Source organism: Rhinatrema bivittatum, chromosome 2, assembly GCF_901001135.1.
Source record: "Rhinatrema bivittatum chromosome 2, aRhiBiv1.1, whole genome shotgun sequence".
NCBI lineage: Eukaryota > Metazoa > Chordata > Amphibia > Gymnophiona > Rhinatrematidae > Rhinatrema > Rhinatrema bivittatum.
The window spans coordinates 157,007,949-157,032,151 of NC_042616.1; the positions used below are offsets into that span (position 1 = coordinate 157,007,949).

Genomic DNA, 24,203 nt, shown 5'->3' on the forward strand with positions numbered 1-24,203 from the left:
CCCTTATTCAGTAAGGGGAGGAAAACGCTCGTCCAACCCGCGGCACCTAATAGCGCCCTCAACATTCAAATGCATGTTGATGGCCCTATTAGGTATGCGTGCGGGATACAGAAAGTAAAATGTGCAGCCAAGCCACACATTTTACTTTCAGAAATTAGCGCCGACCCAAAGGTAGGCGCTAATTTCTTCCGGCACTGGGAAAGTGCACAGAAAAGCAGTAAAACTGCTTTTCTGTGTACCCTCCGACTTAATATCATGGCGATATTAAGTCGGAGGTCCTGAAGAGTAAAAAAAGTTAAAAAAAAAAAATTTGAATTCGGCCCGTGGCTGTCGGGCCAAAAACCGGATGCTCAATTTTGCCGGCATCCGTGGCTGTCAGTGGGCTCGAGAACCGACGCCAGCAAAATTGAGCGTTGTCTGTCAAACCCGCTGATAGCCGCCGCTCCGGGCTAAAAGGAGGCGCTATGGACGTGCTAGTGTCCCTAGCGCCTCCTTTTGCCCGATTCTACTGCACCACCTCATTTGCATACTGTATCGTGAGCACCGGCGAGTGGCCGGTGCACGCGCCGGGAGAGCGGGCGTTCGTCCGCTCTCCCGCGTTTTTACTGAATCGGCCTGTGAGTTAAGCTCTGGAATTAATTGCCAGAGGATGTGGTTACAGCAGATAGTGTAACAGGGTTTTAAAAAGTTTGGATAGGATCCTACAGGAAAAATCCATAAACTGCTATTAATTAATAAGCAATAGTAGCTTGAGATCTATTTAATGTTTGGGTACTTGCCAAGTACTTGTGACTTGGATTAGCCACTGTAGGAAACAGGATGCTGGGCTTGATGGACCCTTGGTCTGACCCATTATGTCATATCTTATGTTCTTATGATTGCTAGCCATCTATTTTTTTTTTATTTACGTTATTTTATATCGCAATTTCAGTTTCCGCAGTGTGCAACCTACTAAAATACAGTATATAAATACAAAATCATATAGAACTAAACTGATACAAAACTAAAATAATGCAAAACGCACAAAGAAATAAATCAGTATAATGATCCTCAGCCAACATCTCGGGAATAAACTTTGACTGACTCTGCAAACATACGCAGAGAATGTGCTTGCTCTACTAGAGAATCACTATACTCCAAATCTATCCTTCCTTCATTTCCATCTCGTTTTCACCCAACTCTCCATTCATCCAGTCTAATTTTCTTTCTCCACCTTTTGTGCCGTTCTCCTATCTTTGACTTCATCCCTCTGTCCCCAAATGTCTCTTTTTTTTTTTTTTTTTTATATATTTGTACTTCTTCCGCTCACGGATCCAGTGGGTGGCTGCACCGATTCCCGGCCCAGCTTGCGTTTTGCGTTACGAAGAGAAAGTTTGGGATATTGCGACTTCCGTAGGAAAGGTGTTTTTTTTTTTTTTTTTTTTTGGTCGGGCTTCTCCTTCGCCATGGCAACGCCGCGCGCCTTGTGTTAAACAACAGGAGAGCCGGAGTTCCGAGCGGCGGCGGCGTGGGGCAAGAGCTGGACTCCGCCTCGGTCCTGCAGACATGAATGCGACCGAGCTGGCAGCGCCGGCGCTCGGCAGCTCTGCTTCCTCTGCCAGCCCGCGGGGCAACGGCAAGAGCGGCATCCCCGTCCGCCGGAAGACGCTGGTCGCTGCTGAGGTAAGGTGCGGGAGCGCGGCGAAGCTGTCGCAAAGTCAGCACTGAACTTTAAACGAGTGTCCCGGTGGTTTGCGGTGTCTTGTGTCCAGGCAGAGCAAATTAGGAAATGAGGGCGCAAAAAAAAAAAAAAAAAAAAGACTGGTTGGCGTTGGTCAATCCCCTTTGCCCAATTATTCTGCTCTACACTGAGGATGTATCCCAGCTGACAGCTGTAGAAACTTCACCACTTCGATCCTTCTGTAAATCTGTTTTTGTTTTCTTCCTCTGGTACTTTATAATTCTGGGTAGATGACCATACGAATTTCCATACTTAATCCAACACTTGCCACGTTCCCCTCTTTGCCTCCCCCCAGCTTTGTGATAATCAAAACGCTATTAAAACTGATGAGGGTGTTACCACCAACCTGCTGGTACGGACCCAGTAGTTTTGGGGTATTGTAGGCTGCTGGCTCTGCATTATTTCTGCTTCCTATCTTTATAAGTGCCTTGTTTCCTCGTTATCACTTCTTTCGTTGCCATTGAATAAAGCTGATATAAAAACAAGATAAGTAATATTTGTGCAATAAAGGTTTTCTTTTAGGCTGGCTGCATGGCATAGGCTGCAGTGGGCAGAGAAGTCTTTAGTTTGCTGTTTGTTGGTGCAAGCAGGACCTGGGGACACAGAAGGAGCAAGCTTGTTATGATGACCTTTGCTGACACTAGAGCAAGTTTCAAAGATATATTCTCATGCAGGCAAAGGTTCCTGAATGTTGCCTAGGCCACTTTGAGTGGTGGGTGTACAAATTATGAGGTACAATTCATGAGTAAAGAAAAATGGGGGGAGGGGGAATCCTTAACAAAATTTCTAAATGAGACGCACATCTCGCTGTATGAAAGATTGCACACACGCAGACCTGAAAGGTGTGCATACACACATTCTTTTCATGTGGGGTGGGGGGAATTTAGACAGATTATTGTCTGTTTGACGCTATCAGTAATTGTACAAGGTATTGTATAAATTATGGAATCAGGTATAAATAGAGAGACACAGACCTTATGAAATTGCCTTATTCACTACATCACTTAACTCCATGTTATCCACAAATATATATGAAACACAAGGTAGAAGGACCCTGCAAGAATGGTGAACTGGGCATCTAAATGACAGATTAAATTTAATGTGGACAAAGGCAAAGTGATGTATATAGGGAAAAATAATCCAAACTATATATTTGGGGTTATCAGTTAAAAAAAGGATGTTTGATGTATTATGAGCAATATGTTTTAATCTTCAGTTCAGTGTGCAGCAGCAGCCAAAAAGCAAACAGAATGTTAGAAATTATTCAGAAAAGAAAAGAGAATATGGGGCCACAGCCAATATGGTGACCTTTTCCAGCAAAAGAACAGTAGAGGTTGTATTCAAATTCTTGCCTGATTTTGGTTCCGTTATTGCAGCCTCAGTTGGATCTTTTTGTTACTGACATGTCAGTAGTACTTATTAGCGCTAGATATATTATGGTTGATTTTCAAAGGTTTGCGTGCTGCAAAACTGGGAGATATGCGTGTGACTTGAACTTGTGCTCACTACGCAGATTTCAAAAGGCCTGCGGCCATGCGCATTCCTCCTGGTACGCGCATAAAAATCTTTTTTGAAAAAGGGGTGTGGGTGTGATCTGGGTGAGGTGTGGATGGGATGTGGGCAGGTTGGGACTGCACCATGAAGTCAGCGGATAAGTAGTTACGTGCACAGGCGCATGCCAGTGTCCCATACCACGTAACTTTACTTCTGCTATGGACGGCGTGTAAGTCATGTAACAAAAAAAACAAGGCTAGACAGTGGGGTTTTAAGGCTCGGCGATAAAAGGGTAAAAGGGAGGCAAGTTAGCTAGGGGTTTAGGAAGACCTCCTTTACTGGGGCGAACTGGGAGCGAATTGCAAAAAGGTCTAATGCGTCGCTGCGCTTACCTACTAAAATTTCCTTTACACACTCGAGATGGCATTTGTGTGCACATGCGTGCGTCAATATAAAATTGTGCGCACATGTATGTGTGGATAGCCGATTTTATAACATAAGCACATATATGCACGCATGTTATAAAACTGGCATGAAATGAAATGTGCAGAATATATTGAATGTCCACGGAGAACTCAATGGTAATAATTTATGTTTACTTAATATGGCACCCCACAGTGTTTTCATAAGCAATCTTGTATACAAGCGGGTCCCCCGACCCGGACCAGTGTTTTGCCGCGAGGTTGCTTCGGGAGGGACGGAGGAAAAGCTTATCAATTCCGTTTGGTATAAGTTGCTTTTGCACTTCCAGTTATTCTCTATGTTGAAAACATCACAGGTATGCTTTAAGGTTACTTTATATTGTTGTTTAAAATATGACGTTCCCGTCTGTTTTTGCATCTACGCTGTATATACTTTTTGTATTTACTTTTTATCTCTCTAGAATTGTTAAGGTTTTCCTCCGATCCTCCCGACGCAGCCTTGCGGCGAAACATGGGTGCGTGCAGGGGACCCGCTTGTATACAAGATTGCTTATGAAACCACTGTGGAGTTGCTGTATTAAGTAAACATAAATTATTACCATTGAGTTTTGCATGGACATTCAATATATTCTGCACATTTCCTTGGATTATTTGTTTATTGTGTGCAGTTTTGCTCCCGTTGTGGTTTTATAAATTTGGCATGTCCATGTGCGCGCACGTGTCTTCAAGTTTACTTCTCTATGTATAATTGAGATCTGGCTACTGGAGATTAACACTTGATCAATCAACTTTATTCCCATTTCCCTCTCTCCCCCTGTACACAATAATTTGCAAGCATCCAAGTGTGGGATGGTTTATTGGTTGCATTTAAGAAATAACTATTATTGACTCAAGTTGGGACTGAAATCGATCTACTTTATGGAATGCTGATAATAATAGCTAATAGTAACAGCTACTATTTGGAATATATACTAAATTTGAACACTACCAGGCCTTCTCAAGATAATTTATCCCCCAATAATCAAGACCCTTAAGGTATCACAAATTGATTTAAACAACATTATAGTAATGGGATGAGAGGAGGCTACTTTTGGGGGAGCGCGATGACTTTTTAATCACAAAATCAGTGCTTGGATGGGAATAAATGATTAGTGAGCCTACTCATTCTGGTGGTCACACTCTTGATTTAGATTTCTTATGCAATATAATATCCGTACCTGCAGAATGTGATCCATTGAACATGGGGTGAACTATACAAGCACTGTAGCTAATATTCCAATGTTATTCAAACAAGACACCAGTATTTTGATGGTTATTCGAATCAAAACGCTGTTCATACATCTATTTATTCATTTTTGTTAACCACTCACTCAGGGACAACTCTGGCCGGTGCAGTGTACAACAGTTTAAAACAATACATAATACAGCATAAAAATGTATAAACACTTTCAATAAAATAAATTTACAAATTAAATACAATAATATAAAATAAAATAAAACCAACAGATGCCTAAAAATGATTGCTGCTGGTTATAACCTAGCATTGAAATAGCCAAGATTTCACTTTTTTCTGAAAGATCAAGTAATTTGACTCCATCCTTAATTCCCTTGGTGCTGAGTTACAAAGTTTAGGGCCTATAAGTGAGAAAATCCTTTCCTGATTGAAGTCTTAGCTCTGTTTACTGTATTAGAAATCGAATGATTGTTCTTCTTTTAGATTTTAATAATTACTTTGTAATAGCTACTGTCTTATTTCTTTTATGATTTTATCTTTATATTAATTTGTAATTATTTATGTATTTTTAATGATTTATTGTATTTTCACTGTTTCCTTGCTATTTTATTGTAAACTGTTGTGAAGGTTCCCTACTGATGCAACAGTATATAAAATGGTATATAAAACCAATAAACTAGAACTTCTGCCTTAAGTGATGGACACTAAATTGAATCTCCAATGCTGAATGAAGATATCTCCTCGGCTTATAAATCTCACCAGTTGTAGCAGATATCTTGCCCCCCCCCCCCCCCCCCCCTCCGCTGTTTAACCACTTTATACATTAGATTCATGATCTTAAACTGTATTCTTTTTTGGACTGGGAGCTAATGAATTGCCTTAATAAAGGAATAGATCTGATTCTCCATGGGTAACCATAAGTCAGCCTCACAGACATATTTTGCATGACCTGCAGTCAGTGAATACTTAACCAGCAGTCCCTTCAACACCCTATTACAGTACTATATCTGGGGCAAACAAAAGATTGAATAGCCAAACTAAACACCGCCTGAGACAAACACCGCCAAAATCTCTTCAACAACTTTAGTTTAAAAAAATCTAATAGCCTAATAGCCAAACTAATCGAAAAATCAGTTCAAAAACAACTATCAAACCACCTTGAAAATAACAACATACTATATCCAGCACAACATGGATTCCGCAAACACTGCAGTACAGAAACGTTGCTATTAGCTCTATCAGATAATATCTTAAGAGGATTTGACACAGGAACACACTACATTCTGGTTCTATTAGATCTCTCTGCAGCATTTGACACTGTAAATCACAGAATACTAATCAATAGACTGAAAGAAATAGGACTCACTAACAAAACACTAAAATGGTTAGAGTCATACTTAAACAATAGATGTTTTCAGGTACAAATCAAAAATGCACTTTCAGACAAAGTCAAACTGCTAACTGGTGTCCCACAGGGATCAGCCCTTTCTGCAACACTCTTTAACATCTACCTCCTCCCAGTATGTCACTTACTAGCAGGACTGGGAATCATACATTACATTTACGCAGATGATATACAATTACTGTTACCCATTCCAAACGCCATTGAAGAAACAATGAAACTAGCCAGTATGTACCTAGAAATAATCAAACAGTTCCTAAACCAGATGGAATTGGTAATAAACATTGACAAAACTGAATTCTTACACCTTGAACATAAAAACACTCACCACACACAACCAACATTCACAATCAAAAATATTCAAACCGCCAAGTTAGCAACAAAAGTTAGGGATCTAGGAGTAATAATTGACCCTGAGCTAAACATGAAACAACACATCTCACAGAAAATAAAAGAAGGTTATGCAAAACTAATGATCCTAAGAAGACTAAAACCTCTATTAACGATTAACAATTTTCGCACAGTTCTACAAGCAATGATATTCGCTAGCACAGATTATTGTAACTCCCTGCTTTTAGGACTACCTCAATCTACAATTCGACCTCTGCAAATATTGCAAAATTCCGCTGCCAGAGTTTTGACAGACAAAAAAAGGAGTGACCATATTACAGGAACACTTGCTGAACTCCACTGGCTTCCAATTGAACAAAGAATACAATATAAAGCACTTTGTATAATCCATAAACTAATCTACGATGATAAAGCCGACTGGTTTAACACAGAACTGCGCGTGCACCTACCACAAAGAAACCTGAGATCTGCAAATAAAGCTCTACTAACTGTCCCCTCTGTCAAATCAGCACATCTCACGCAAGTAAGGGAAAGAGCACTGTCACTGGCTGGTCCTGTACTCTGGAATACCATGCCACTTGAAATAAGACTACAGACAAATCTGAAATTATTCAAAACTAATCTGAAAACCTGGCTTTTTAAACAAGCATTTTATAAAGAAAAGAAAAGGAGAAAAATAGTTGAGCGATAAGGATGCACCAAGCTAGAAGATTTTAGTAACCTACATAAGCACATTAATGTTAAAATCAAACTGCCTAATTTGTTCCTAACAATCAGGTTTAACTTACACACCTAGTTTATTAATTTAAATTGTTACCGTACTATGATGGCACACGAGTAATTTGTAATCTATACCACCCATATTTCTCTTTATCGTTCTCTTTATCGTGCCCTTCTGTAAACCGTTGTGATGGTATTTAACTTAACGACGGTATAGAAAATTTGTTAAATAAATAAATAAATACATAAACCAAAATATCAGAATGAACTTCAAACCCACATCAAAACCTTGTCCAAATACATTCAAATTAGATAATAGTAATTCCTCTGTGCTGCAAGTCAGTCAAAAACTAAATTAATATTGGTCAAGCACATTCTTCTCATCTAAAAATTCTTCCAGTTGCTTTACATAGAAACAGAGAAATGACAGCAGAAAAAGACCAAACGGCCCATCCAGTCTGCCCAATAAACTCCCATACTTATTTTCCCATACTTATCTGTTTCACCAACCACCAAGTTCAGGGTCCTTGTTGGTAACTGTTTGATTTGAATTTCCTGCCACCCCCCTGCTGATGATGCAGAGAGTAATGTTGGAGTTGCATCAAAGGTGAATCATAAGGCTTAATGGTTAAGGCACTTCCAATTAATTATGCAAGAAACAGTAATGATGAGATTGTATGGTAAATTGCAAGATTTGTCAAGTCTAACTTGGAGTTTTTTAACAATCAATCGTACAAAAGCTTATTTCAGCTAGGGGTAAACAGCCTTCCATAAGGGAGGCATTAACAGTACTGGTTATGACTGGGCCCATATCATCTTGCAATTCCTTTTATAATATGGTGGGACAAGGATTTAGGGGACATGTTACACTATTCATCTTTGCAACAGCCTGAATGTTTCCATTGATCTCCATCCTGAGGAAACAAAGCTGGTAAATTAATCTCAACAGGAAACCTAGCACAAATAGCTCATACCTTATCACTAAAGGTTGCAACAACTTCCTCACAGTGAAAGAGGAGTAACTCGTTTTCAGTACTATGATCAGTAACAGTGTTAGATGTCTTTTGATAGAAAGCAATTCCTGAGAGCTATTACTTGCTAATTGAATTTTTGTTGAAAAATATAGCTTTTTAGCTTTGTGATCAATTTATGCTTCCCCAGATGTTGAATATAAGCCTTCTTATCGGGTATAGAATGATATCTTCATCATTGCCATTCTAAATGATGAAGACAACTTTTATTCACACTAAGATTATTGGAAAACCATGGCCTATTCTTAGCCCTCTGTGATACACACTACTTCAAGGTTGCCAGTTCATCCATTGCTATCTGCAGTGAGTCATGCCACATATACACTTCTAAGGCCATTGCAGATAAGGCCATTGCAGAAAGACTAAATTAATTCTTTGCTTCCGTGTTTACTAATGAGGATGTTGGGGAGATACCTGTTCCGGAGATGGTTTTCAAGGGTGATGACTCAGGCGAACCGAACCAAATCACTGTGAACCAGGAAGATGTAGTAGGCCAGATTGACAAACTAAAGAGTAGCAAATCACCTGGACCGGATGGTATGCATCCTAAGGTACTAAAGGAACTAAAAAATGGAATTTCTGATCTATTAGTTAAAATTTGTAACCTATCATTAAAATCATCCATTGTACCTGAAGACTGGAGGGTGGCCAATGTAACCCCAATATTTAAAAAGGGCTCCAGGGGTGATCCGGGTAACTATAGACCAGTGAGCCTGACTTCAGTGCCGGGAAAAATAATGGAAACTATTCTAAAGATCAAAATCGTAGAGCATATCGAAAGACATGGTTTAATGAAACACAGTCAACATGGATTTACCCAAGGGAAGTCTTGCCTAACAAATCTGCTTCGTTTTTTTTTAAGGGGTTAATAATCATGTGGATAAAGGTGAACTGGTAGATGTAGTGTATTTGGATTTTCAGAAGGCATTTGACAAAGTCCCTCATAAGAGGCTTCTACGAAAACTAAAAAGTCATGGCATAGGTGGTGATGTCCTTTCGTGGATTACAAACTGGTTAAAAGACAGGAAACAGAGTAGGATTAAATGGTCAATTTTCTCAGTGGAAAAGGGTAAAGAGTGGAGCGCCTCAGGGATCTGTTCTTGGACCAGTGCTTTTCAATATATATATAAATGATCTGGAAAGGAATATGACGAGTGAGGTTATCAAATTTGCAGACGATACAAAATTATTCAGAGTATTTAAATTACAAGCGGATTGTGAGACATTGCAGGAGGAGCTTGCAAGACTAGAAGATTGGGCATCCAAATGACAGATGAAATTTAATGTGGACAAGTGCAAGGTGTTGCACATAGGGAAAAATAACCCTTGCTGTAGTTACATGATGTTAGGTTCCATATTAGGAGCTACCACCTAGGAAAAAGATCTAGGCATCATAGTGGATAATACTTTAAAATCATCGGCTCCATGTGCTGCAGCAGTCAAAAAAGCAAATAGAATGTTAGGAATTATTAGGAAGGGAATGGTTAATAAAACGGAAAATGTCATAATGCCTTTGTATTGCTCCATGGTGAGACCGCACCTTGAATACTGTGTACAATTCTGGTTGCCGCATCTCAAAAAAGATGTAGTTACTATGGAGAAGGTACAAAGAAGGGCAACCAAAATGATATAGGGGATGGAACAGCTCCCCTATGAAGAAAGGCTGAAGAGTTAGGGCTCTTCAGCTCGGAGAAGAGATGGCTGAAGGGGGATATGATAGAGGTCTTTAAGATCATGAGAGGTCTTGAACGAGTAGATGTGAATCGGTTATTTACACTTTCGGATAATAGAAGGACTAGGGGGCATTCCATGAAGTTAGCAAGTAGCACATTTAAGACTAATCGGAGAAAAATCTTTTTCACTCAACGCACAATTAAGCTCTGGAATTGCCAGAGGATCTGGTTAGTGCAGTTAGTGTAGCTGGGTTCAAAAAAGATTTGGATAAGTTCTTGGAGGAGGTCCATTAACTGCTATTAATCAAGTTTACTTAGGGAATAGCCACTGCTATTAATTGCATCAGTAGCATGGGATCTTCTTGGTATTTGGGTAATTGCCAGGTTCTTGTGGCCTGGTTTGGCCTCTTTTGGAAACAGGATACTGGGCTTGATGGACCCTTGGTCTGACCCAGCATGGCAATTTCTTATGTTCTTATAATGACATTAGTCTCGGGTTTCTTTTTGAGCTCTGGAACTCAACAGGTACAAAATTGTTCACCATCAATATACCCCTGCTTAAAGTAATGTGCCTTAGACAAGCATTTATTTGTTTGTGCACCAAGCACATTAACTTTCATGCTGAATAAAAAAAATATTAGTTCATGAAAATTGAATACCATCACATTGAGCTGGCCATAGTTAGAATGGACTAACATCACCTTGCTGGTAACTCCACTAAAAAAAGTGTACCACATGACTGTCTTATCAACAATGCTAATTCATTTCTATCTGTGCTCTTTCTGTAGCCTACTCAGAGATGTGGAAGTGAGATACTGTTGTACGTCCCGGCTGTGTCCGCTCCGCGGCCAGCCCTGCTTACCTCGCTCTCCTTTCCATGAGTTCAGGGGTCTCCTCTGCCGCAGCCAGTTCGCGGCGTCCCCGGCTCCCCTGCTCACTGTCTCCCGTGCAGGCCTCACAGCGAGGCCCTGCGTCCTCGGTGTCCTCGGCCTCACCCCTAGGCACGCATGTGGCCAACCTGCATGCAGCCCTTTAAAGGGCTAACGGCGGGAAAACCCGCAGGGGCACCTCCCGATGACGTCACGTAGGCCGGATACTTAAGGCAAGGCCCTGCTTCCTGTTCCTCGCCTTAGCAATCGAGTCATACACTCTGGTGTAGTTTGTTTGCCTGTTCCAGCGTCTCCTGTTCCTTCGTCTCTCCTGGTAGTACCCTTCGGACTGATCTCACTGTACCCACCTTTGCTTGCTCTTGACCATGTCTGACCACTGCCTGGAACTTGACCTCTACCTGACCTGACTATGCCTGGACTGACTACCGGTACTGACTCCTGCTTCGGCTGACCATTCTGGACTGATACTCTGGCCTTTATCCTCGCTATCCACTCGGACACTTTCTTCTGGCCTCCTGTGATTCCTGAACCTGCTTGCTTGGACATTGACCGCACACCCTTGTTTGTGGTGGGCACTCTCCTGTGCTTCCTCTCTAGGAGACCCTGCGAGGCCCACCGAAGACCAGGCGGCCTGGTTACCCAAGGGCTCAACCTGCAGAAACCCTGGGTTGCTATTGTCGAAGCTCCAGCTAGCCTCTGACTCCTTCTGTGCTCCTCCTCCTGGTGGCAGGCGCTCTCTGGGTCCGACCAGAGAGCCATTCCAATCCTGCACTATGCCAAGGGTCCACCTCCAGCGCAACAGATACATTCTATATGCAGATGACATTAATTTTTTGTTCTGTAATGATGGCTCAAGCTGATGCTGTGTTAGTTGTCTCAAAATGCCGTCTCTTAAGGCAATGGATTTTTTTTTTCAAACTCAATGAATTTTATGACATACAAAATTAATACATTAATAGCAGGCATAACAAGTAATGGACCACAAAGTCATAAGTACACATATCAAAGAATAGGTATCTGCTCACAAACAGTACATCAAATGGCCCCTATTTTGTACAGACACAGGCAGAAGGTGGCCATAATGCTGATGATAAATGGCCCAAACATTATTTTATTTAAAGGACTGACTCTTCAAATCATATTGGAGTCTCTGTAAATCAGCCACATCTCTCCAGTAATCCATATTTGGGCAAAACTTCCAAAAGTTTGCAACAGTAGATCTAGTGGCTAACAACAATTGGGCAACCAGCCTACAATGTTTTTGAGGTATTAATGATTCAGTCCATCTCCCCAAGAGTCCTGACAAGGGTTTAATATGTGTTGTGATTCTGTTCGCGGGAGGGCCGCATGAGTGGCTCACTCGCCTTCCGGCGTGACCTTGTGCCACTGTTTCTGTTTCCTGTGCCAGCTCCTGATGCTAGCTGGATGCTGCTGCTGCATCTTTCTGCGGCCTGGATCGCCTCTGATGCTGCCGCCTGCTTCCTGTACACTCTCTCTCCTTCCAGCATTCACCCTAAACTCGTGCATGCCACAGCCTCGCATTTAAAGGGCCCGTGGTGGGATATGCCGCGGCGCCTCCTGATGATGCCATCTCCAGCCAGCGCTATAAAAGGACTTTTTGGTCTTCACTCTGGGCCTTCGCAAAGATCTGCTAGTGCTTTCAAGGTCTTCCATGTTGCCTGTTCCATGTTCCTAGTCTCTCATTGGTTCCTGGTTTCCGTCTTCAGCGTCTTGTTCCTGAGTCCAAGTCTTCGTTCCTGCATTCCACATCTTCTTCCTGGTTCCAAGTCTTTGTCCTGTCCAGAGTCTCATTTGCTGGTCTAAGTCTCTGGAGGTCCCTTGGTTTTAAAGTCTTATTCCAAGTTCCTGAATTCCAGGTCCTGTCCCTGGTCCTGAGTTCTGTTCTGGTCTTCGGAGATCTTGTTCCAGCTTCCGCCTTGTTCCTGAGTCCAGTGCCTGTATCGCTGTTGTGGTCTGTGAACAGCCCATGGTTTGAGTAGGGCGCCCAGCAGTGCAGGGCTCTCCCACAGCTTCGTCTAGTTCCAAGTCTTCAGTGCCTTCGTCTAGTTCCAAGTCTTCAGTGCCTTCGTCTAGTTCCAAGTCTCCAGTGCCTTCGTCATGTCCTCATCTCCAGAGACCTCTTCAGTTCTTGCCTTTGTCTGTCCTGACGCTCAAGATGTTCCCAAATAGCAAGTCTGAAAGCACTTTCGGAGTGGCTGGAGGGCTTCCCCAGAGACTAGCATTGTGTTGCTGGGTCTCCCTTCCTGGTGCATGTTGGACATCCAAGAGTTCCTGGATCCATGTCCAAGTGTTCCTGGTTCTTAGTATTCCAATTCAAGGCAAGTGCTTTCCTAGTTCTAGGAGTGTTCCAGTACCTTTCAGACCATGCCCGGATGTGTTCACCCGCCAGTGGCATGAAAAAGGTGATTGCACCATGCATTATTTTGATAAATGATGCTATAAGTTGCATATCTGGGCAGCATTAAATATTGCACCCCATATTTTTATTTTGAAGAAATAACATGTAAGAACCTTCAGATCGGGACAGCAAGTGGTTAAATTAACTGTCGTACATTCTTGAAATTCTTTTAGGTAGTGTTTTCCCTTGGACAAATATTATTGAGACAATTCTTCAAGTGATTAATACAATAGAATAGTAGAAACTAAATTCTCTTCAGCAATTTCTATCTTGTCACTCTCGTCCTGTGCCTTTGCCATTAATCCCTCTCTTTTCTTCACATTTCCTGCTGGTGTCTTGAAACTTTTAAAATGTCCAGTTTAAAAAATTTTTTTTTCACCTTTGCCCCTACTTTTTCCCCTCTAAAACGTCCTCCTTCCAATATGTTCATGGTCTTTACTGTTCCTCTTATTGTGTAATAGAATGTCTGAAGAAATGATGTACGGTATGTGGCCATGAAAACTCTTGCGCTATAAGTTTATATTGGACCAATATACAAAGATGATGTAGATGAACTTTCCAGGTATATATCAGCATGTCCCTTCTTCAGATGTCCTGTTCATGCTCAAAAGCGCTTGTACAGCAACAAATTTGGATAATTCTGATGTTGATTCAATAAAGGATGTCATAGCCTCTTTGAATGCTCAAATTCTTTATCAAAGGAAGTGTATCAATGCTCAAGTAAAGATATGGGTGAGAGAAGTGTTTTGTTTCTGTTGTAGTGCAGGTATTTTTCTTGATTTTATGAAGATTTGATTCAGACCTTTGGCTGATGGAGCTACTTTATAATATAAAATCAATCACATTGCATTTTCCAGTCATACATATGAGTGTTTTCAAATTCCCCAAAAAACACCAGGAAACTGGAAAACTCTGAGTATTCATAGAAACACAGGTTAAGAAACATCCAAGGAAAAAGATTTTAAGAGGCAAAATAATAGTTCCTCAAGAAAGAAATAACATTTCATATTGTTTCCTTAGCCTTAATTTTTACTCTAGATACTTGGTCTCCCTTCTATCCAAACCCAATCTACCACCATTCATTGCTTAATTGCAGCAAGGCTGAAATCTGTCAGTACAGACATGATCTTGTTTACATCTTTATGACTAGGAGGCGTAGCAATAGTACTTGAAGCCAAACAAGGAATCCCAGGGGTCTCAGTGGAAGTGTCTCTTTGATTTTCAACAAGGATCTTTTGCTCATTACTGATGTCAGTGATTCAGACAAACACCAAGGACTTTCCCTTGGGCCATCAGTACATGAAAACTAATTTATTACTGCAAAATTGTTCTCTGCTTTTAAGTCTCCATTTTAAACATTTGTTATGCATTATATAAATCTAGTTATTTTCTACTCGCCTAATATGTTTGTTTGGTTGGTTTGATGCTAAAATATTTAGGTCCTGAAATTTTAAAGTTTGTGTTGTGTAAAAAAAAAAAAAATCCTTTTGAAAACAGGGGCAGTAATGTTCATTGAATAATTTTCTCTATATCCACATAATAGCTGTTCAGCACAAATAATTTTTGCTTTCTGTCTTGAAACCATGTAAGAGATGATGTACTTTATTCTACTCAAGTGGCTGTATATCTTATAAAATACTGTTAATTTTTCATCATTCTCAACTTCTGTACTAACAAGTATTTCATGTGATAGGCAAGAGATGTAGTCTCCTCTGATTTCAAGGAGTCTTCCATTGGTTATTAGAGCTGATTAGTGACTGTGCAGAATGCATCAGTCTCCAAAGACTGAGAGGATCTTCACAAAGCTCCTGGATTCAGTGTAAACTTAAATGTTTAGATGTCCCAAGGACAACTTCATTACCTATTTTATTGCTATATTTAATGTAATAGAAAACAAGACAAAATATTCTTTCCAATGTAAACATATTTTGTTTGACAAATTATTTTAAGTGTGAGGTTTAGGACTAGGATGCTTAGCTCTTATGTAATTCCTAATTTTTCTACTTAGGAATAATTTATTCCTTGTAGGTTTTAAACTTTTTTCCTTCTACATCTAATACATGTAGCCTGTCAGAAAATCCTGATTCCAGACACCAAAAGGCTAGAATAAAAATATTTACATTTTGTAACTTTTTGTAGGAGGATACATGGAAGACTGTGGACCTGAATCGTGTGGTTACATTATTTCAAGATCCATATACAGTGAGTAAACTGTTCATAAAAAAAAAAATAATTTTTAGCGCTTTTCAACTTGTATGAAAAGCACTAGTGCAGTGGCTCAATCTGTCTATCTGTCCATCGGATGCATGATAATTTTAGTTAAAGTGGACTGATGAGGTTCCAACATAATATGTGGACTACCCATGGTCCTGGAATTTCTTCAAGGATAAGCAGGATGACTGTCCTCACAAGTAGGTAACATCATCTGATGTAGCCTGGCCCAGAAGTATGATGTCAAAGTTTCTAGAATTTTGACGGTGCCTCACTAAGGATTTGCAGCATGCCATTATGCTATACATTCATGCGAGGGCCCCTTCGGTCTCTTCCACAAAGTCCACTCATGGATCTGCAGATTCCTGCTTTTTTTCTGTATATCCCATCCTAATTTTGGGCTCGAATAGTTAGTTGTGGGGCCCCAGGTCTTTTTCCAATCCCTTTCTTGGTCCTTAGGCTTTTGGTCATTTTTATAGATTGATAGCTAACTTGCCTTTTGTAGCGAAAGCATTTGAAATGACCATAACATCGCAAGTTTCTAAGTTTCTGGAGGATGCAAAGAAACTGGACCATGCTCAAGCTGGGTTCAGAAGGGGTTGTAGCACAGAGACTATTATGGTAGATATGAGGGACTCAGTGCTACTCCACTTGGATACAGGACAAAGAGTTGTGTTAGTTCTTTTGAACTTGTCAAGTGTGTTTGATCTAGTGGACCATGCAATTGTTGTATCATGTTGTCAGACTCTAGGGTTAGAGGGGCAAGTTTTAAATTAGATCAGAAGTTTTTTTCAAGATAGGGTGCATTTGATACAGTTTCAAGGGTCTTTTTCCCGGGAATGTAGAAAATCCGCGGAGTTCCTCAGGGATCTTCGCTCTCCCACTTACTATTCAATATATATCTGGCTCCTCTGGAAGGTATTATCTGGTCTTTTGTTTTACTCCTTTCGTATGCGCAGATGATGTCCAAATTTTAGTCCCTCTGGGACCTACTCCAGATTTAGTTCTTGGCTGTCTGGAGGATTGTATGTTGCCAGTTAGCTGGTTGAGAGAGAATTATTTGGTTTTGTATTCAAACAAATCAGAGGTACTACAGGTGGGAACAACTTTGGAGAATTATTAGCTCCAAATTGAAAGGTTTACAGTTACAGCTAGTAAGGAAGTAAGATCCTTAGGAGTAATGCTGAATGCCAGCTAGACGTTGGAAAGTCTAATAAGTAGTGTTGTGAACAGCTTAAAGGCATCTATGGTTGGTGACTCAATTAAAATCTTTTTTGAGCTTTTGAGCCTTAAAGTTAGTGGTTTATGCCCTGGTGATAGCAATCATTGATTATTGCAATGTAATCTATTGGGGTCTTGGCTCCAAATAGTACAAAATATGACTGCAAGAATTGTTATGGGTAGGAGTAGAAAGAATCAGCTGCACACCTTCTCCTGAAATTACATTGGTTGCCAGTGAAATTGCACTGTAAATTTAAGCTTCTTGTATTGGCTTTTAAGATTATGCTTGGAAATTGACTCCCTCACATGGAGCACAGGTCACGCTGTAAAACCTCAGCCAGAAATATATGTGCACAATATTTATTTATTTATTTGTTTGTTTGTTTTTATATACCGATATTCACCCAAGGGTATCACATCGGTTTACATAATTACTAGTGAGATGGTGTGATTACGGGTCACACTATCTTTACATCAAGATGATGAAAAACTACAGAGAATTATAGTATTGTAGAGAATAGAATTATAACATTTTAGAAACAAAACAGTTTATTTTCATGACAGTATAATAGCTACCAATTAATTTGACTATTAAGTGGCCAACTTCGGCTTCCATCAGTTAAAACCTTTTGGCATGTTAAGTTTGGAAGATAGATTTTTCTCTATGATAATCCCCAAGATTTGGAATGAACTTCCTCCACTGATAAGAGAAGAGAAAGATCTTATGCCCATGACCAAGTAAAAAACTTGGAGATCATGTCCCAGGTATGATTGCTTTTGTATTATTTTCAGCAATTTTATATGAGTCAACTCCTGGAATGCTACGTCTGATTTATGGTAATTTTAGATGTGTCTTGTAAGTAATGTTAGCTCTTTCCACTGTTGGAAGGATGTCTTGTTTGGTTTTATGATTTTATTGTGATTTTTTGTTTTATGTTATTTGTTTTGTACATCGCTTTGGAAGCTTTTATTGAAAAAACTGGAAAGCAATTTATAAATGTAAATAAATAAATACATTTCCTTTCGCTGTCATAACCAGGCAGTTGTCTTATTGCTTGATTTTGTTTTCCTCTGGTCATGGATAAGCAGGCCAGCAGCTTAAAATGCTGTTTCATTTGTGCATAATCTTGTGTCAAGAGACGTATGCCTGGGGACATTGCATAACATAAGCTCCTGGAGGATGAAACTCTCCCCGGCCCCCGAGTCGATCAAGGCTTGAGTTTCAAACTCTCTGTCCGAGAGAAGCAGAGTTACTGGAACAAAGCATGGGGAGTCGGCAGCGGCATGACCTAGGGTTAGCTCCCCCATAGTCCCTAGGTCCGGGCATTTCCCGGGCGCTCGCTGCAACGGGCAAGGAAGTGGCCTTTTCCGCCGCAGTATAGGCAAAGACCCAGCGAGCGGCGTCTCCTTCTTTCCTCTTGGGAGAGAGGTCCTCAGCCCACCTGCATGGGTTCAACATCTTGGGGCCCAGAAGAGGCTGGAGGGGAACTTCCACGGTGTGAAGGAGCGGATCCAGAGGCAGCAGGTCTATGGGACGCCCTCCTCTCCCGGAAGCGACGTTGTATGCAGCGGTCCACCCGACCTGCCAAATCAATTAGCTCGTCCAGATCATCGGGAAGATCTCGGGCTGCCAACTCATCTTGTAATCTCGGGGAGAGACTCTCCAGGAAAATACTGTGTAAGCTGTCGCTTCCCCAGTTTAACTCGGCAGCGAGGGTTTGAAAGTCCATGGCATGGTCTGCTAAGGGCCGGTTGCCCTGCCGTAGCTGGAGCAGTTCAGATGCAGCGGTGGGTTTACAGGCGGCCTCGTCAAAGACCTGCCTAAATGCAGAAACGAAGTGTACCAGGTTCTTCAAACGAGGGTCCTGGCGCTCCAAAAGGTTGGAGGCCCAGGCCAAAGGTCTTCCATCCAGAAGGGAAATAATAAAACTGGTCTTGACCCGGTCGGTTGGGAACTGAAGCGGGAGAAGGTCGAACCAAATATAGCACTGGTTCAGGAAACCTCGGCAGAGCTTCGTGTCTCCTGAAAACCGCGAAGGTGCCGGCATCTGGATAGGGGCGGAAGCTGCAGAAGGGACCCCAGCTCCGGGGGCATTGGGGCTGGTGGCCGGGGCTCCACCGACGCGGTCGGCTAAGGCTTGTACAGTGGCCGTCAGAGTATCGAGGCACGCTTGCTGTTGTTGCAGCCTCTGGGCTATGCCGGGAATGGCCTTCAGGCCCGCAAGGTCCGCCGGGTCCATGGCCTTGCAAACTGTTAGGGTTGTGGACCCTTGGGTCAATTGGGACAGCAGTTGATGCGATGGTGGAGGACCACCGAAGCGTCCAAACCGGGAGGCGCTCAGAGGACTCTGAGAAGGCTTCGGCACTGGGCAAGGTGGAGTCCTATGCGACCAAGGACTCGGGAGAGACAGAGAAGACGGACGACGTTGGGCCCTGATGACAGAAGTGAGTTCGCCCTGGAAGCTGGTACTCCCCCAGGAGGAGCCTGTAGGAGTCCAGCCGCTGGGACTTTTGGAGATTCGCCCTGGAAGCCGGAGCCCCCCCAGGAGAAGCCCATAGGGGCCCGGCCGCTGGGACTTTGGTGAATCTTCTGGGCCAGTGGACACCAAGTGCCAGGGGAGCTGCGAAGTCCAAAGATGAAGTTGTGGACGGAGCCGGGTCGGAGCCGAAGGTCAGAGGTAGCCGTGCCAAGGAAGAACCTGAAGTCTGAGTCGAGGACGGAGCCAGGTCGGAACCAGAGGTCAGAAGAAGCCAAGCCAGGGACTGAAGCTGGAGACGAAGTTGTGGACGAAGCCGGGTCGGAACCAGAGGTCAGAAGAAGCCAAGCCAGGGACTGAAGCTGGAGACGAAGTCGTGGACGAAGCCGGGTCAGAACCAGAGGTCAGAAGCCAATACCAAAGCCAAGGACGAAGGCGGAAGACGAGTCAGGAATCAGGCCGGGTCAAGACGGAGGGCAACCAAGAGAACGCAGCAACAGAAGATCAGGAAACCCGAGGAACCTTGTTGCAAGGCACTGGAGAGGTCTAGGTGCAGGGTACTTATACCCTGAGGCGTCTGACGTCATCCTCTTGCGATTCCTGGTTCTCCCGTGCTGGCCCCTTTAAGAGGCAAGCCCCCGCGTGCGCGTGTGCGCGCCTGGGGGGCGGGGCCAGTGACGGGAGTTGGCGGCGTCTCTCACGCTGCAGAGGAGCCGCGGCAGGCTGCGAGCTGGGCCCCGGGGATCGAGGAGGCTGTCGTGCGGGCCGGGCCAGGCCAGCCCCGAGGTAGGAGGAGGGACCGGGGCACGGCCCGGTCCCATAACAGCCTCTTCAGATCTCCCTGTCTTGGTGGGAAGATCTTTCCAATCTGGAGCAGGGGGTTCCTTTCCAGGCTCCCATCTCAGTTTGTACTTACCACAGACGCATCAATTCTGGGTTGGGGTGCTCATGTGGACAACCTCTGTGTGTAAGGTCGATGGATGGTTCAGGAATCTTGGTTACAGATCAACTTCCTGGAGCTGCAAGTGATCTGCTACGCTCTTTGGGTATTCTGGGATCGCTTGTCCAACCGTTTGGTCCTCATTCAAACAGACAATCAGGTGGCAATGTGGTACATCAACAAACAGGGAGGGACTGGGTCATTCCTCCTCTGTCAGGGGGCAGTGCAGATTTGGTCCTGGACTCTGTCACAAAGCATGCTTGACAAGTGATGAACCTGGCCAGGAAAGAAAATGTGGTGGCAGGTTGCATAAGTCGGGTGTTCCAGCCACATGAGTGGTCCCTGAAACTAGTAGTGGCAGATCGTATCTTCTGCCCATGGGGGAACCCGTACGTGGACCTCTTTGCCTCCCCTTGCAACTACAATGTGAGCCACTTCTACTTCCTGTTCAGTCAGACAGAAAACCATCCTCTGATGCCTTTGCCCACCATTGGGGCCAGGGCCTTCTGTATGCGTATCCTCCTGTTCCATTGATGATGAAGACTCTCCTGATGCTCCAGCAGGACAAGGGGACCATGATTCTCATGGCACCCTTGTTGGCCAAGGCAGGTCTGGTTCCCGCTCCTGAAGGACCTGTTTGTCAGAGAACCGATCATTCTGGGGATCTCCCCCAACCTGATAACTCAGGATCAGGGCAGGCTTAACAACATAAGAAATTGCCATACTGCGTCAGACCAAGGGTCCATCAAGCCCAGCATCCTGTTTCCAATAGTGGTCAATCAGGCTACAAGTACCTTGCAAGTACCTAGAAACTAAGAATATCCCATGCTACTGATGCTAGGAATAGCAGTGGCTATTTTCAAGGTCAACTTGATTAATAGCAGATAATGGAGTTCTCCTCCAAGAACTTATCCAAACCTTTTTTAAACCCAGCTACACTAACTGCACTAACCACATCCCCTGGCAACAAATTCCAGAGTTTATTTCCAGGCCGTCAAGGTATTAGTTTTGATGGCCTGGATGTTGAGAGGATGTTGCGGCCCCTGGGCCTCTCTGACAACGTGTCTCTGGTACTGGTAGCTTACAGGAAGCCTTCCACCAGGAAGTCTTACAGTCTGAAGTGGAAGAGGTTTTCCGTCTGGTGTGTGGGTCACAGCTTGGATCCATTTGCCTGCTCTACTCCAAAGTTGTTTCACTATTTGTGGCACCTTTCAGGGGCTGGCTTGAAGACCAGCTCCATCAGGGTACATCTGAGTGCCATCAGTGCTTTCCACCAAGGAGTTAGCGGTACACCCATCTCTGTGTAGCCTGTTGTGGGACTGTTAATGCAGAGTTTGCTTCAGGTGAAGCCTCCTTTGCGGCCTTTCATTGTGTTGTGGGAGCTCAACATTGTATTAGCTCTTGTCATGCATGATCTTTTTGAGCCTGTGTGCTCCTGTGATCTGAGGTACTTGACCTGGAAAATTCTTTTCCTGGTTGCGGTCACTTTGACAAGCAGGGTTAGTGAGCTTCAGGCGTTAGTGACGTAACCACCCTACACAAAATTCTTCTAAGATAGGGTGGTCCTGCGTACTCACCTCAAGTTCCTGCCTAAGGTGGTGACTAATTTTCACCTCAATCAGTCAATTATTCTGCCCACCTTCTTTCTGAGGCCTCATTCACATCAGAGCAAATGGGCTCTGCACAGTTTGGATTGCAAGAGAGCCTTAGTGTTCTATCTTGAGCACACAGCGGCCCACCGGCAGTCCACACAGCTCTTCATATCTTTTGACCAGAATAGGTTAGGATTTGCGGTGACCAAGCAAACTCTGTCAAACTGGCTGGCAGATTGTATTTCCTTTTGCTATGTGCAGGCTTCAGCTTGGAGGCTGGGTCAAGGCTCACTCTATGAGAGCCATGGCGGCTTTGATAGCTCATTTTCAAGCGGTTCTCATTGCCGAAATCTGCAAAGCTGCGATGTGGCGTTATGTGGCGTTCCCTCCCCACATTCACTGCTCACTACTGGTTGGACAAGGATGGCTGACATGACAGTAGTTTCCGAAAATCCGTCCTTTGAAATCAGGGAGACAGCCTGAACCTGAACATAAGGCCCAGCTCTCCCTTCCTAGGGCCTTATGTTCAGGTTCAGGCTGTCTCCCTCTGTTGCCAAGAGCACCATGGTTTTTTGTGCCCATTGGTACCCAGTTAAGTGTTTGTTGGTCATTGTTGTTGCTGGGAACAGCCTGTGGCTTGGAATTCACTCATATGTGAGGACTACCATCCTGCTTGTCCTAGGAGAAAACAAAGTTACTTACTTGTAACAGGTGTTCTCCTAAGATAACAGGATGTTAGTCCTCAGGTAACCCGTCTGCCATCCCGCCGAGTTGGGTTTCTTCTATGTTTGTTATTTTAATTTTTTTACTTCTCTGTTACGAGACTGAAGAGGGATCCCACGTGGGCATACAGATAGTGGCATGCTGGGCATGCTCAGTGTGCCAGTCAAAGTTTCTTGAAACTTTGTGTAAAGTTTTCCATGCCGGGCTCCATCTGATGATGTCACTCACATGTGAGGACTAACATCCTGCTGTCCTAGGAGATCACCTGTTACAATTCTTCCAACAAAAATTCGATTATTTTCCAATCATGTGCTGCAATCACTGGCTTATAATAAGATCTTAACTAATTGGAGGGTTTCCTTATGCAGAAAGTAATTGGGATTCTAGTGAAAACTTTCTAGTCATCTTGTTACTTTTTGTTGGTAAAACTGTAAGTACAGTCTGGAGAACAGTTCTACCATATATGATGTGAGGATATATGCATATCCATGATCAATGCACGTCACTTTTGAGATCAGAGCCCCATTTTTATAAAATTTAAATACTAATTTTTTAAGGATACCTCTTTCACACACAGTTTTGTTTTTATTCTGAGGGAGGAATGCAAACAAATCTTAAAGTATAGAAAATGGGTTTCTATCTTTTACTACCTCTTGTAGGTTAGCGTTTGTAGTTTGTGGAGGGAGAAGCTGGAATGATTGTTTTATTCTCTTGTTTTATAATGATTTATTTTAACCCACTCACATATCTTAAATGATAGCAAATACTATTAAACATCATGGAAGATCTTAATGTTTGAGAGACATTAAGTTCTTCCTTAAAATTAAAACAGGAAAAGTACCTATAACTTTTCCCTCCAAATGACCAAGTAGTTCCCTGAAATTGTCCCTCAAAAGGCATTCTTTCTGCAAATAAGTGAATACAGATACTATACATGTCATTTGCAGTTTTTTAATTTTAACTTTGATTTTTCCATTGATAAGCAAGGTTGAATTTTCCATGATCTTGTAAACTAGTAGGGAAGAAGCCCTGGTGAATTGTCCCAATTCAGCCCCCCAGATTTCTTCCTCTTTTGGTGTAAGTCTACTCTGATAAACTTCTGTTGCTTATCTCAAGGCCCCACTCTACACCAAATACAGCAAAGAAAAACACACTGATAAGCACAAACAGATAAGAAGTCACCCAAGTTTATTATCAAAGCTTCCTGACAATAAATAAAATATACTTCATGATAGCAGACGAGATGTATCATCACATAGCATTAAGACAATTCCGGTCTGACTCAATGCTATCACTGAACCATAAGATAGTTTTTAGTAGCCTGTAACCTTAAAATACCTTGATAATTGCCTTTTAAATGTGTGGTCAGCTCTGTTTTAAAATAGGAAAACCTATACAAATCCCACCCTTCTCACCCACAAGCTGGAACTGAGAATTGCCAGCGGCCATCTGTCTTTTCCCAGATGTCCTGAAGTTCTTTCATGTGGATCTCTGTCTGCATCCGATGAAGATGATGCTACTACTCCAGATGCTACAGCAGTTTGTGTGTCCGTTGCTGTTAGTCTTGTCTCTAGTACTGTGAGTCTGTCTTTCAGCTGATTGTTATTGTACAGTTATTACAGTAACTGTTATTGCAGTTATGCACAGCTGTTTGTGTGTGTAAGAGACATAGTAAGTTCTTTC

The 24,203-nt window shown here is 42.7% G+C and overlaps 1 protein-coding gene across 2 annotated transcripts in view; it reads left to right on the forward strand.

Moving 5' to 3' along the window:
- Window positions 1-1,482: 1,482 nt before the first annotated feature.
- Window positions 1,483-24,203, forward strand: part of LOC115084217 (GTP-binding protein 10-like) — a 665,348-nt gene continuing 642,627 nt past the window's right edge. For both annotated transcript variants that reach the window (XM_029588786.1, XM_029588784.1), the window contains exons 1-2: window positions 1,483-1,662; window positions 15,496-15,558. In XM_029588786.1, coding sequence (XP_029444646.1) covers window positions 1,546-1,662; window positions 15,496-15,558 — 180 coding nt within the window. In that variant the 5' untranslated portion in view covers window positions 1,483-1,545. The remainder of the gene's footprint in view (window positions 1,663-15,495; window positions 15,559-24,203) is intronic.